This window comes from Scyliorhinus canicula, chromosome 27, assembly GCF_902713615.1.
Source record: "Scyliorhinus canicula chromosome 27, sScyCan1.1, whole genome shotgun sequence".
Classification (NCBI taxonomy): Eukaryota; Metazoa; Chordata; class Chondrichthyes; order Carcharhiniformes; family Scyliorhinidae; genus Scyliorhinus; species Scyliorhinus canicula.
In genome coordinates, this window is record NC_052172.1 from 18,648,012 (window position 1) to 18,662,630 (window position 14,619).

The window sequence follows — 14,619 nt, forward strand, 5'->3', positions numbered from 1 at the left end:
CCGCGCGGTGCACTGTGGGCCGGTCGCCCCTGCCGCCGCCATTTTCTCAGCCCCGCTCAGACCGACGGCCCCTTTTGTCCGCGGCGGACCCGACTGTTCGCTTCGCCTGTCGGCCTTCCGAGGGGGGGAATAAAAAAAGCCAACAAGGTGAGCTCTCCCCTGCCCGTCGCGACCCGTTCCCGCCATGGGGAGGAGGGGTGGGGGGGAAGGGAAGAGAGAAACCCCTTTTTCCTTACCTCAGACCGGCGGCGGTTCTGAACTTTCTGCCGGCGCGAAGCCGTCCAGAGCATTCGAGAAGAAAATTCGCCTCAGCCCGAAAATAACAGGCCTCGCTTTATTTTAAAAAAACATTTACCGCTCTCTCTGGAAAAAATTTTTTTTTTTTTTTTTTTGGAACATCGCTTTCCTCGGGAGGTTGGAAAGATTCTGAGGGGAATGGTGGAGTTTGCGGTGGGGTTTTTTTTTGTTTGTTTTTCCGCTCCCGCTGCAGTCGATCCCCTCCCCCCCACTATCCTCCCTTCGCTTTCATCAGCGGCGCCTTCATGTTTCTGGCGCCCGCCTGCGCCGCCGACCAACCGAACTTGGTTTTTGAAAAATCCACCAAACCCGCCCACCACCCCTTGCTGCCGCTGCGCCCATTGGTTCCCCCTTCATCCTACGTCATCCCCATGCCCGCTCGAGCCGGCCGCCCGTTGGTTAGCGGCCGCTGTCAATCACCGGCAGCGCTTGTGCGCAGGCGCCGGGCTGACGCTCTGCGCCGTGGCGGGGAGGAGTCGGTCTCCCTCCCTCCTTCTCCTTGTTGCGCTTCACGGAGCATGCGCCCGCCCGTCTCCCGTGGGCGTTGTAGTCCACTTGGCGCATGCGTTGCAGGAGGGGGAACGACTTTCTCCACTGCACATGCGCCGCATCAGCTGTCACCGAGCCCCATGTTAGCCCAGGCGGGGGATTTCCAAGGACCTCAGCCTGCATGCTAATAATAATCTTTATTAGTGTCACAAGTAGGCATACATTAACACTGCAATGAAGTTATTGTGAGAAGACCCTAGTCGCCACATTCCGGCGCCTGTTCGGGTACACAGAGGGTGACTTCAGAATTCTCAGCTGGTATGAGAATTGAACCAGCACTATGGAAAGGTTTATACAAGGCCAGTGTTAAATTACGCTGTTCCAATGTGTTTCAGCGCTTGGATTAACGATTTATTTTACCATATGCATGTAAAGTTTGTTCTTTTTTAAAAAATAAATTTGGAGGACACAGTTAATTTTTTCCAATTGAGGGGAAATTTAGCGTGGCCAATCCACCTACCCTGCACATCTTTGGGTTGTGGGGGTGAAACCCACACAGACACGGGGAGAATATGCAAACACAGTGATCCAGAGCCGGGATGTAACCTGGGACCTCGGTGCCGCAAGGCAGCAGTGCCAACCATGCGCCGCCGTGCTGCCTTGTACGCATTGTAATGCAGGAGGGGATTTTTCTTTACTCAGGAGTAGTAAGGGCATGGAATGCCCTGCCTGCAACAGTAGTGGACTCACCAACATTAAGGGTATTTAAATGGTCATTGGATAAACATATGGATGATAAGGGAATAGTGTAGATGGGCTTTAGAGTGGTTTCACAGGTCAGCGCAACATCGAGGGCCGAAGGGCCTGTACTCCGCTGTAATGTTCGATGTTCTTGTAAAGTTAGATAAATGCAATTTTTCCCTACGACAGCCAGGGACACAGGTTTGATTCCCGGCTTGGGTCACTGTTGGAGTCTGGACGTTCTTCCTGTGTCGGCGTGGGTTTCCTTCGGGAGGCTCCGGTTTTCTTCCACAAGTCCCGAAAGATATGGTTGTAAGGTGAATTGGACATTCTGAATTCTCCCTCTGTGTACCCGAACAGGTGCCCGAATGTGGCGACATGGGGATTTTCACAATAACTTCATTGCAGTGTTAATGTAAGCCTACTTGTGACACTAATAAAGATTATTATTATTTTTTGTAGCAAAACTGTTAGAATGTAAGGAGTGATCCTGCACCCATAAGGTATGGAAAAATGTCAAGTTTTCCTGATGGAAAGCAGACCCCAGTAATGCAGGAGGAGATTTTTTTTGGTGGCGAGGGCCAGCCGTACAGGTTTAGCAAGGAGCTAGTAGTTGGCCATGCCACTCGATAATTCCAGTAACAACAAAGTATTTGGGGAATTTTAACCCTGTTAATTGTGGGAGAATTTTTCTTTTTTGACCCAACAGGAAGATTCTCCGTAGTCCGTACAAATCTGCCAATGTTCACTGGAGTTTTTTTTTTGCAAACTTTGATTCAGTCTTTAAAAAAAACTAATGCCACACTGGTCAACAGAATCATTTTCTGTTAGGAATTAGGAGAAGAAGTCAGCAATTCAGCCCTCCGAGCCTGCTCCACCATTCAATCAGATCATGGCTGATCTCTTCCTGGCCTCAAATCAACCTCCCCACCTGTTCCCCATATCCCTTTAACCTGATTTTAAAATCAGAAATATATCTACCTCCTTCTTTAAAGACTAGATTCCACCGCACTATGGGGCAGCGAGATCCACAAACTCACCACCCTCTGCGAGAAATAGTTCCTCCTCATCTCAGCTCTAAATCTACCGCCTCTCAACCCATATCCGTGACCTCTGGTTCTACATTGCCCCACAAGGTGGAACGTTTGGTCTAGGTTTATTTCAATAATAATAATCTTTATTGTCACAAGTAGGCTTATATTAACACTGCAATGAAGTTACCATGAAACGCCGCTAGTCGGCACATTCCGGCGCCTGTTCGGGTACACTGAGGGAGAAATCAGAATGTCCAATTCACCTAAAAGCGTGTCTTTCGGGACTTGTGGGAGGCAACTGGAGGAAACCACGTAGACATGGGGAGAACGTGCAGACTCCACACAGACAGTGACGCAAGCCGGGAATCGAACCTGGGACCCTGAGGATGTGAAGCATCAGTGCTAACCACTGTGCTACCATGCCACTTTATCAATCTCTTTTAGTATTTTATACACCTCGATCAGATCCCCTCTCACCCTTCGCAACTCCAGGGAGTAGAACCCAAACTGTTTATTCTTTCATCATATATCAACCCTTTCATCCCCGGAATCAATCTGGTGAACCTCCTCTGAACTGCCTCCAATGCCACCACAGCCTTCCTCAAACAAGGAGACCCAAACTGGACACAAATGAAATGAAATGAAAATCGCTTATTGTCACGAGTAGGCTTCAATGAAGTTACTGTGAAAAGCCCCTAGTCGCCACATTCCGGCGCCTGTCCGGGGAGGCTTGTACGGGAATCGAACCGTGCTGCTGGCCTGCTTGGTCTGCTTTAAAGGCCAGCGATTTAGCCCAGTGAGCTAAACCAGCCCCTGTCTCACCAACACCCTGTACAATTGCAACAACGCTTCTCTACTTTTATACAGCACGATAACACAGTGGTTAGCAGAGTTGCTTCACAGGTCTAGGGTCCCAGGTTTGATTCCCAGCTTGGGTCATTGTCTGAGTGGAGTCTGCACATTCGCCCCGTGTCTGCGTGGGTTTACTCCCACAGTCCAAAGATGTGCAGGTTAGGTGGATATGATAAATTGCCCTTAGAGTCCAAAAAAGTTAAGTGGGGTTACTGGGTTCCGGGAATAAGGTGGAGGCGTGGGCTTAAGTAGGGTGCTCTAGCCAAGGGCTGGTGCAGACTCGATGGGCCGAATAGCCTCCTTCTGCACTGTAAATTCTATGATTCCATTTGCCTTTTTAATTACATGCTGTACCTGCATACTGACTTTCAGTGATTCATGAACAAAGACAGGGAAATTGAGTTAAACTTGAATGAGGCATTTAAAATATATATTTTTAACAGAGGGGTTTCATACTTTGAAGAAGAAAGTTTTTTGGGTTTTTTTTTCCAAATAAGGGCCAATTTAGCGTGGCCAATCCACCTACCCGGCACATCTTTGGGTTGTGGGGTGAGACTCACGCAGACATGTGAGAATGTGCTAACTCCACACGGACAGTGACCCAGAGCCGGGATCAAACCCAGCTCCTCGGTGCCATGAGGCAGCAGTGCTAACCACTGTGCCACCGTGCTGCCCGCGAAGAAACTTTAAACGTTTGATTTTATAAAAGACGATCACCTGACCATAGAATTCCTACAGTGCAGAAGGAGGCCATTCTGCCCATCGAGTGAGCACTGACCCTCTGAAAGAGCATCCGACCGAGACCCACTCTCCTGCCATATCCCCGTAACCCCACCTAACCTGGACGTTTTTGGACACTTGACATTAAATCATCAACAACAATGATGGAGGCCACTTGGCCTGTTGTGTGCACGTCAGCTCTTCGCAAGAGCAACTCACCTAGTCCCCCTGCTGTGACCCTGCAAGATTTCCTCTTCAGATTAGCCAAGTTTCCTTTGAAAGCCATGATTGAATCAGCCTCCTCCACGCTCTATGGCAGTGTATTCAAAATCCTAGCCACCCACTGCATAAAAATATGTCGACTTTTGTTTCTTTTGCCAATAACCTTGAATCAGTGCCCTATGGTTCTCAGTCCTTCCCCGTCAGTTTCTCCCTGCCTAACATGTCAGACAAGTCACGATCCTGAACACCTCGATCAAATCTGTGTACATGTTTGATTGAGCGCTGCCATTTCCTGTTACAGCAGAACCCCACCTCGTCTGCCCATTTCGTCATCCACTTTCATCCATGTAAGACAGCGACTTGCATCGCTCCAGGTGCAAGATCTCCTTCCTTTTCGAAAGCATTATAGTTCCTTTTGCAGACCACTCTTTCTAAATGGCACCCGATTTCCTTAAAAATGCTGAACTGTATTTTGCATGAATAAAATGAAAAGATTTCCTTCGGCGATTGTTTGCTGAAAGTTACAGATACGATCATTTTTTATATGATTTGCACTCCTGGGTACATACTTTTGGAACTCATCCAAAACTTTCTTGACTGTGGTTGACTCCTGGTTAAGTAATGCATTGATTTAAAAATTCTTTCTTTAAATAAATTTTAAAGTACCCAATTCATTTTTTTTTCAATTTAGGGGTCATTTAGCGTGGCCAGTGCATCTGCTCTGGGCATCTTTGGGTTGTGGGGGTGAGATCCACGCAGACACGGGGAGAATGTGCAAACCGCACACGGACAGAGACCCAGGGCCGGGATTGAACCCGGGTCCTCAGCGCCGTGAGGCAGCAGACTAAAAAATTCTTATCCTTGTTTTCAAATTTCTCAATCACTTGCTTCCTCTCTATTTGCCCTTATTGCTCCAAAATTGCCCTTAGTGTTGGGTGGGGTTACTGGGTTATGGGGATAAGGTGGAGGTGTTGACCTTGGGTAGGGTGCTCTTTCCAAGAGCCGGTGCAGACTCGATGGGCTGAGTGGCCTCCTTCTGCACTGTAAATTCTATGATATATCTTTGTAATCTTTCGGCCCACACCACTCCGATATCTGCACTCCTCTAGTTCTGGTCTCTTGAGCTTCCCTGATTTTAATTGCTGCACCGTAGATGGCTATGCCTTCAATTCCCTTGGCCCCGCCTCTGGAATTCTCTCCCTCCCTTTCTCCGCCTCTCTTGCTCCCAAATGTATCCCTTCCATCTGCCCTAATATGTCTTTATGTGTTAAATTTTACTTTGTGCCTGGGAAGGTTTTATTCCAGTAAAGAGTTACATAAACATAAGTTGTTTGTGAGTTGGAAGTTTTTTGCTTGTGTGTGTTGTGGTTTATGGATTTGCTTCTATCTTCGCTTTGACTCAACAAATTAGACATGGGCGGCACGGTGGTGCAGTGGTTAGCATTGCTAGCTCACGGCGCCGAGCTCCCAGGTTCAATCCCGGCTCTGGGTCACTGTCCGTGTGGAGTTTGCACATTCTCCCCGTGTCTGCGTGGGTTTCACCCCCACAACCCAAAAATGTGCCGGGTAGGGGGATTGGCCACGCTAAATTGCCCCTTAATTGGAAAAAAAGAATTGTGTACTCTAAATTTATTTTTAAAAAACGAATTCGACATGGAAGAGTAGAAGATGATTGCATTGAGGAAATCCCTTCCACCATTACATTTTCAGCTAGATCTAGCAGTTGATGGCAATTTGCCTACTTTTCTGTTTTAGAGTCAAACTAGAGCGATACTTGCCCAAATAGCACAGCTGACAAAGCAGTTCCAAAACATCACTCCCCGTGGTGAGGAGTTTAATAGCACAAATCTTGGGCGTTTTAATCAGTGCCAACAAGTCAAGCCTGAAGGGTTGCTTATTGGTTTACGAGTGTGCAGAGCTCCATCTGATGGCAACATGAGGAATTGTTAAATCTGACATGGTGCATGCTCCTGAACATGAAAGAGGAGCTGAATCAAACTTGCAATGTTCCATTCGATTTTCCCAGTGAATTATTCATGACCACGTAACTTATCCCTTGGGTTGCGAGCCCGTTCCATTTTCCTGGAACTTGTCTTCCTGCCAAGTCCTCACTGACCTCACCAGTGTTTCCCAGGGCAACCAGAGATAACGCTTGTGCTGGCTCCTCCGTCCAGCGTTTTGAATGTCTCTCATTTGCTGACGATGTTGCATTTTCCTCCCTTTGATTTCTTCACAGCATCTCAGTGTGAAAAGTACTTACAATGGCTCGTACAAAGCAGACTGCTCGTAAATCCACTGGAGGCAAGGCCCCACGCAAGCAGCTTGCTACCAAGGCAGCCCGCAAGAGTGCCCCTTCTACCGGTGGAGTGAAGAAACCACATCGTTACAGGCAGGTTTCACAATCTTTGTATCAGCTAGCATCCCACCACATTCACTTTGCAAAGGAGGGGCGCGGTGTGGACATATTCCACAAGTCACCACAAGCGTTTATTCTGCGTTTTATTCTCAGCTCTGCTTGGGAGACAGACACCGTCATGTTTTAAGAGGATGATAGTTACATGTTGACTCTCAGTGGATCGGAACCTTAATAAACAAGACGAGTTGGGGGAAGGGGGAGGAGGGAGAGAAGCTGGCGGGAGGGGGGCAGTGCTCTTAATAATGGGCCTCCAAACCTGAGTTCCCATGTGGCTCTTGACAATGTTAGGGCAGCACAGTGGTTAGCACAGTTGCTTCACAGTGCCAGGATCCCAGGTTTGATTGCCACTTGGGTCACTGTCTATTTGGAGTCTGTACGTTCTCCCCGTGTCTGCGTGGGTTTCCTCCGGGCGCTCCGGTTTCCTCTCACAGTCCAAAGATGTCCAGGTTAGGTGGATTGGCCATGTTAAATTGCCCCTTAGTGTCTAAAAAAAAAAGGATAGGTGGGGTTGCTGGGTTACGGGGATAGGGTGGAGGTGGGGGCGTAAGTAGGGTGCTCTTTCCAAGGGCCGGTGCAGAGTCAATGGGCCGAATGGCCTCCTGCACTGTAAATTCTAGGATTTGACTCCCTTTAAACCTGGGGCTGGATTCCCCCAAAATGGGGCAATGTCCCCACGCCAGGGTAAAAACGCTGGTGTTTCACTCTTGACTTGAAAAAGTCAGGAGTGATTCTCTTTCCTGCAGGGGGCTAGCAAGGCCCCGGGGAGCTGCTCGCAGCTCTGGCTCCAGAAACGGACCCCACACGTGCGGTCGGGAGTCCAGGCATGCGCACGGCGGCGGCCTGCAGCGGCAGCCCCGTGCGACATGGCGGAGTGACCTCGAAAAGGTAGCCCCCCCCCCCCCCCCCGAGATGGCACACGCCCGAGAATCTGAGGAGCCCGATCGCAGCACCGGATTGAGTTCGCAGCTCCCACCCGAAGTTCCTGACAGGCAAAATGTGTTTAGAACCACGGTGTCGGGAACTCGGCAAGTTTTGCCCTGAGAATCGCTGGGGTGCCTCTGTCAATGGCCCCTCCAGCTGTGCTGCATAATCCACGTGCAAGCGATTCTCCGAGTCCGGAGAATCACGGGAGCGGTGCTGGCCACGATCTCCGCGTAAAAATAGACTCTGCACCCCTGCGGCAAACGCAGTTTCGCCATGGGGCTACGGAGAATCCAGCCCCTGGTCTAGATTCAGAGTGAATTGAGAGCAGGTGATGCTCATTGAAGCCTGTACCTAAGAGCTGGGTTTTTCCCCAGTGGGTTATGTATTTTTTTTTTTACTTTATCAGAGTTACAAAGCCGGAGCTCAGCATGTGGCCAGGGGCAAACCCCTAATCCAGCTCCTTGCCTGCTCCAAAAACCAATTCAAATTGAATCCAATTCACGGTCCCCACAAGAGAGACATACCAGATCCAGGCATTACACATGACCTCACGCTCATCTGGATGTCCAATATGAAGAGGAATATACACCACAAACTAGCTTACCACTTTAGTGTGAGCTCCTGAGTACGTCACAATGCTCCTTGTGTTCCTGGCTTGTTACTGCTGTGGTACTGTGGGCCGCTCTGGCCCCCCCCCCCCGCGCGATTCTCCCACCCCCCAAAATGGCGTGTAGCGTTTTGCGACACGCCGCTCGGAGAATTGTGGGTCGCCGTTTTTCACGGCAACCCGCGTTTCTCCGGCCCAGATGGGCCCAGATGGGCCGAGCGGCCTGCCGTTCCCGACCTGTTCACGCCGGCGGCAACCACACCTGGTCACTGCCGGCGTGAACATGGCGCCAAAGGTAGAGTTTGTGGCTTGTGGGGGGGCGGAGAGGGGAGTGAGCACCACGGCGATGCGCGGCTGACATCATTAGGTGTCGCCGGCCGCGTCATTCTCGGTGCACCGGGCCTTGACGCCAGCGACAAGGCCCGGCGGCCGAGATTTACGGAACGCCGCTTCTAGCCCCTGGGGGGAGAATAGGAGGCGAGGAGCAGCCTCCGACGCCGTCGTGAAACACTCCGGGTTTCACGACGGTGTCGGGCATTGCGGGGAATTCCTCCCTGTGTTTCTGCCACTCGTGGCCCGCGCAGTGAGCTTTGTAGACAGCATTCCCCCTCGTGGCAGAGTGCATTATTTCAGTTCACTCGACCTCACTTCCTGACCTACCTCGCCTGTCTTCCCGAGGACACATAAGATTAATGAGGGATCCTGGCGAGGTTTGAATAGGAGTTGCATGGAGCAGATGTAAGGAACAACTTTTTTATGCAGCGAGTGGTAATAACTTGGAACTCACTGCCTATGAGGGTGGTGGAAGTTGAGACAATCAATGATTTTTCAAGGAAATAGAATAGACACTTGTGGGGAGTAAACTTGTAGGGTTGTGGAATAGAGCAGGGAATGGGACTGACTAGGTTGCTCGACGGAGAGCTGCCATGGCCTCAATGGATCAAGTGGCCTCCATCTGTGTATTTATGTCTCTAAAGGGAACTGTTTGATTTTAAACCCTGGTTTACACTAGAAATTCACTTTGAAGGGCAGCACGGTGGCGCAGTGGTTAGCATTGCTGCCTCACGGCGCCGAGGTCCCAGGTTCGATCCCGGCTCTGGGTCACTGTCCGTGTGGAGTTTGCACATTCTCCCCGTGTTTGCGTGGGTTTCACCCCCACAACCCAAAAAGATGTGCAGGTTAGGTGGATTGGCCACGCTAAATTGCCCCTTAATTGGAAAAAATGAATTGGGTACTCTAAATTTAAAAAAAAAAAGAAACTCACTTTGAAGCCTCTAGCCGAGAAACCACAGCACAAAGTAGTGCAGCAATATTCTGTCAGTATCTCTAAGGTGGATGAATTTAAAGTTCTTTTCCTGCTAAACTGTATATTAAATTCAGAGCGTTGAATCTGTCCTTGAAGTAATAACAAACACTGCTAAACGTATCTCAAGGCCAGCTCAGAAACCCACATAGTGAAAATCTGGAAACTTCCCCCACAGAACATTGTTGAGGTCGGTGGTCAATTGAAAATTTTAAACCGGATAGATTTCCTTTAGGTAAGGATACTAATGGATATGATTGGCACTCTATCCACCACGTTAATCATTTACTCCCTCCGCACTGATGCACAGTAGCAGCCGTGTGTATCATCTACAAGGTGCACTGCAACAACTCACCAAGGCAGCACCTTCCAAACCCATAACCGCTGCCATCTAGAAGGACAAGGGGCAGTAGACCCACAGAATCCTGCTACCTGCACGCTCCCCTCCAAGTTAACACCAGCCTGGCTTGGAAATACAATCGGCTGTTCCTGCAGTCACTGGGTCAGAATCCTGGAACTCCCTCCCTAACAGCACTGTGGGTGTCACTGGGCTAGTAACCCAGAGGCCCAGGCTAATGCTCCGGGGGAACACGGGTTCAAATCCCACCACGGCAGCTGGTGGAACTTAATGCAATGAATAAAATATGAAATTGAAAGCTAGTTTCAGTAATCATGACTCACAACTACCATCGGTTATCGTGAGCACCCATCTGGTTCACCAATGCCCTTCAAGGAAGGAAATCTGTCGTCCATACCTGGTCTGGCCTGCGTGGTCCCCAGACATCTGCTCTCCAGGTGTCCCCACCCCTCCCAGTCCCAACTCCTGCACTCCTCCCCTTCGTACATTCCCCATTTTTACATTTTCAGTGACAGCGCAGGAAAAGTCCTGCCCTCTGTTTTCTAAAATGGTTGAATGTTCCCAACTTGCTGAGAAAGCACATTTTTGAAAAAAACCTAATATTTCTTCTTCCTCTATTAGACCTGGAACTGTGGCTTTGCGTGAAATCAGGCGATACCAGAAGTCCACAGAGTTGCTGATCAGGAAGCTGCCTTTCCAGCGTCTTGTGCGTGAGATTGCGCAGGACTTCAAGACTGACCTGAGGTTCCAGAGCGCTGCTATCGGGGCTCTGCAGGTAAGCACTCCGGCTCAAACCTAGTCCGCAACACAAACTGTTTCACCATATCCTTCTCCAAAGACCCAATTGATGGAAACTTGTGAGGGTGAAAATCTTCCCCTGATGGCTTCAGGGGTAAATATAGTCCTGAGTCACACATAGGAGGTGTCCAAGGGTTGATCTCTGGTCTGTGTTGACATGGTAAAATGCGGGGCGACAGCAGGGAAGCGCTGCATTTGAATTCAGAGCTGTTACAATCTTACGGGTGGAGAGAAATGACCCCAGGTTTCCTGCTCTTCATTAGCCAAGCAAAGACTCTGGGAAGTTTAAGGATGAGGACGGGCTCGATTACAGATTAGCTACACAAATGAATTTCTACCTTGATGACTTTGAGGAGAGAGATGGGTTGTAAATGAGTGTGTGCTGCCTGAAGCTACAATCATAAGATTCATGGTCCTGAGTCTAAGCAACGTGAAAAAAGAGATTCATTGTTGTTCCACTGAGACCGTTTTCAGCAGATTGAAGAACTGCTGGTGCATTCTGCTATCCTCTCTCAAGTTATGACTTTTAAAGTTGGGAGCCTTTTAGGATTACAGGAAGGTTTCTAAAGTTAGTGCTGCCCTTTTGCCTGCTGTGCGTAATCAACAGGCTCCCCACACGTACAGTTGATGCAGAGATGATGAACTAGATGGTAAAATACTCCGAGGATCTCTGATTGCTGTGCTGTTGTGTGAGGAGGATCGTTCAGAGGAGAGCGCATTGCAGGTCAAGTAACAGAGACGTCAAGGTGCCTGAATAGCTTTGCTATCCAGCAGTGTTCATGTAGAACTGTGGCTTTCTCAATGGGTGGGGTGCAGTCTACACAAGGGATGGACTTGAAGGGCCAAATGGCCTTTTCTCTTGTTGCTACTGGGACACTAACAGGGCAATATTTATTGCACATCTGCAGTTGTCCAGAGGGCATTAAGAGCCAACCACCTGGTGTGGGTCTGGAGTTATGTGCAGGGTGCCAGAGCCTTTCCTGAAGAAGGCATTTGATTAATTTGTGTTTTACAATACAGCAGTTTTCACAGTCATCGATAGTTTGAATCTGGTGCCAAATTACCATTAAATCCAAATTCCCAACTTTTTTCATTCATTTGCGGGATGAGGGCGTCACTGACAAGGCCAGCCTTTATTTCCCATTCCCAATCGCCCTCGGGAACCCTCCGAAATAAAACGGAGTGGCTTTCTAGGCCATTTCAAAGGACAGTTGTGGGTCTGGAGTCACATGTAGGCCAGACCAGGTAAGGAAAGCAGATTTCCCTCCTTAAAGGACATTAGTGAACCAGATGGGTTTTTATGGCAATCGATAATAGTTGTCATGGTCACTGTTACTGTGCCCAGCTTTCAGTTGCAGGTTAATTAATTGAATTTAAATTCCACCAGCTGCCCGTGCCCCCCTCCCCCCAGAGCGTTAGCCTGGGGTCTCTGGATTACTAGCCCAGTGACATTACCATCACCCCAGTGTCCACCACCTTCCCCACGGCGGCATGGTAGCACAGCGGTTGGCACAGTTGCTTCACCGCTCCAGGGTCCCAGGTTTGATTCCCGGCTTGGGCCATTCTGTGCGGAGCCTGCACGTCCTCCCCGTATGTGCATGGGTTTCCTCCGGGTGCTCCGGTTTCCTCCCACAGTCCAAGGATGTGCAGGTTAGGTGGATTGGCCATGCTAAATTTCCTTTAGTGTCCAAAAAGATTAGGTGGGGTTACGGGGGTAGGGTGGAGGTGTGGGGTAGGGTGCTCTTTCCGAGGGCCAGTGCAGACTCAATGGGCCGAATGGCCTCCTTCTGCACTGTAAATTCTATGTCTATAATGTCCTCCAAAGAGACCAAGCAGCCCAACTCCGTTTGCACAACAAATGCAGCATTGCCAGAACATAAGGCGGAGAGAAACTGAATGAAGAACCAATTTTGGTTAGACCACACCTGGAGTACTGTGAACAGTTCTGGTCCCCTTATTATAAAAAATATATAGAGGCACAGGCGAAGGTACAAAATCAATTTTCAGGACCCATACCCAAACTCAGAGCTTATCCTATCAGGAAAGATTGAACAGACTGCGACTCTTTTCTCTAAAAGGCTTGAGTGGTGACCTGGCATTATGAAAGGGTTCAGTATGGGCAGCACGGTGGCACAGTGGTTAGCACTGCAGCCTCACGGCGCCGAGGCCCCAGGTTCGATCCCGGCTCTGGGTCACTGTCCGTGTGGAGTTTGCACATTCTCCCCGTGTTTGTGTGGGTTTCGCCCCCACAACCCAAAGATGTGCAGGGCAGGGGGATTGGCCACGCTAAATGTTTTTTTAAATGAAAGGATTCACTAGGGTCGACAAAGAGAAGATGTTTCCAAAACTAGGGGGGCCACAAATATCAGACAGTTGCTAATAAATACATTGGGGAATTCGGGAGCATCATCTTGACCCAGAGACTGGTGAGAATGTGAAACCTGCTCCCACAGGGAGCGGTGAAGCGAATTGTGTGTGGATATATTTCAGAGGGAAGCTATATCAGCAAATGTAAATAAGGAAGAGAATATAATGCTGATGAAGAGAGGCGAATGGAGCTTGTGTGGGGCATAGCCATGAGCATGGATCAGTTGGGTCAAATGACCTGTTTTTTTTGTGCTGTAGAATTTGTGTAACAAATCTGGTTGTTTTTTTTTAAATTTAGAGTACCCAATTCATTTTTTTTCCAATTAAGGGGCAATTTAGCGTGGCCGATCCACCTACCCTGCACATCTTTGGGTTGTGGGGGCGAAACCCACGCAGACACGGGGAGAATGTGCAAACTCCACACGGGCGGTGACCCAGGGCCGGGATCGAACCTGGGAGCTCGGCGCCGTGAGGCAGCAGGGCTAACCCACTGCCCCCACCGTGCTGCCCCAAAACTGGTTGTTTTCCAGTGACCCAGTGACTGCTTTTCCTCCTTTGTTTTGCAGGAAGCCAGTGAGGCATACCTGGTTGGCCTGTTTGAAGACACCAATCTGTGTGCCATCCACGCCAAACGTGTCACCATCATGCCGAAGGACATCCAGCTGGCCCGCCGTATTCGAGGGGAGCGCGCTTAGGAGCAAAAGAGAAAAAAGAGAAAAATCATGTTTTACCGTGGGTCCTCTGTATTAGTAAACGGCTATCATTTTTTTTTTTCTTATTCTTATTCATAGTAGGCTGCAACATTGAGCATTATATAATCTTGATTGTTTTGAAAAGAGGTTTTAGGTCTTCTGTATTTGTATGTCCGGGGGGGGAAAAAAAAGGAATCTTTGTTGTGATGTTAACTAACTTTCAGTGGTGTTTTTTGTAAAATTCGTTTTTTTTCATACCAGCAAACATTTAAAAAAAAGGGGAGAATTTATACAATACATGGTTTTGTAACAAAACCTAATTTACAGTACAATACGCCGAGCAGGACACACTCAAACCTGCTTCTGTCAGGCAATCTGTAAGATATGCATTCAGATCACAATGCATTTTTATTTTTGTGTTCTTTTTCACTTATGTTTGATAATTCTGCATCCTAGGGGTAGGCATGATATGTTTTTTTTCTATTGCAAACTTAAATGTCACAAGATGTTTGATTCTGATCTTTGTAATTTCAAAATTTTCCCATGAAAAGTAATATTAAATAGATATGAAAAGAAAATCGGAAGTTCTCCCTTTACTGATGTGAGTTGGCGATAGCTCATGGGATGTTGTGTCTGATCTGAACTTTTAAGCATATAGAGGTCAACAAGATTATGTGGCATGGATAGAGTGGATGGGCAGGCACTCTTTCCCAGGGTGGAGGGCTCAGTGACCAGGGGGCATAGGTTTAAGGTCCGTGGGGCAAAGTTTAGAGGAGATGTACGAAGCAAATGTTTTTAC

General features: G+C 48.7%; 1 protein-coding gene across 1 annotated transcript; it reads left to right on the forward strand.

Moving 5' to 3' along the window:
- On the forward strand, window positions 1-14,398 carry h3f3c (H3 histone, family 3C). Its single transcript, XM_038786098.1, has 4 exons — window positions 1-147; window positions 6,592-6,744; window positions 10,585-10,738; window positions 13,695-14,398. Exons 2-4 carry the CDS (start codon window positions 6,617-6,619, stop codon window positions 13,821-13,823), a joined length of 411 nt encoding a protein of 136 aa, XP_038642026.1. The 5' UTR covers window positions 1-147; window positions 6,592-6,616; the 3' UTR covers window positions 13,824-14,398.
- Window positions 14,399-14,619: the final 221 nt, after the last annotated feature.

Excerpts from the sequence above, each read along its gene's own strand:
- h3f3c (XM_038786098.1), top strand. The coding sequence starts at position 6,617 with ATGGCTCGTACAAAGCAGACTGCTCGTAAATCCACTGGAGGCAAGGCC. Across the intron at positions 6,745-10,584 it reads AAGAAACCACATCGTTACAG|ACCTGGAACTGTGGCTTTGC; the intron begins GCAGGTTTCACA and ends TTCCTCTATTAG. Across the intron at positions 10,739-13,694 it reads CTGCTATCGGGGCTCTGCAG|GAAGCCAGTGAGGCATACCT; the intron begins GTAAGCACTCCG and ends TTTGTTTTGCAG.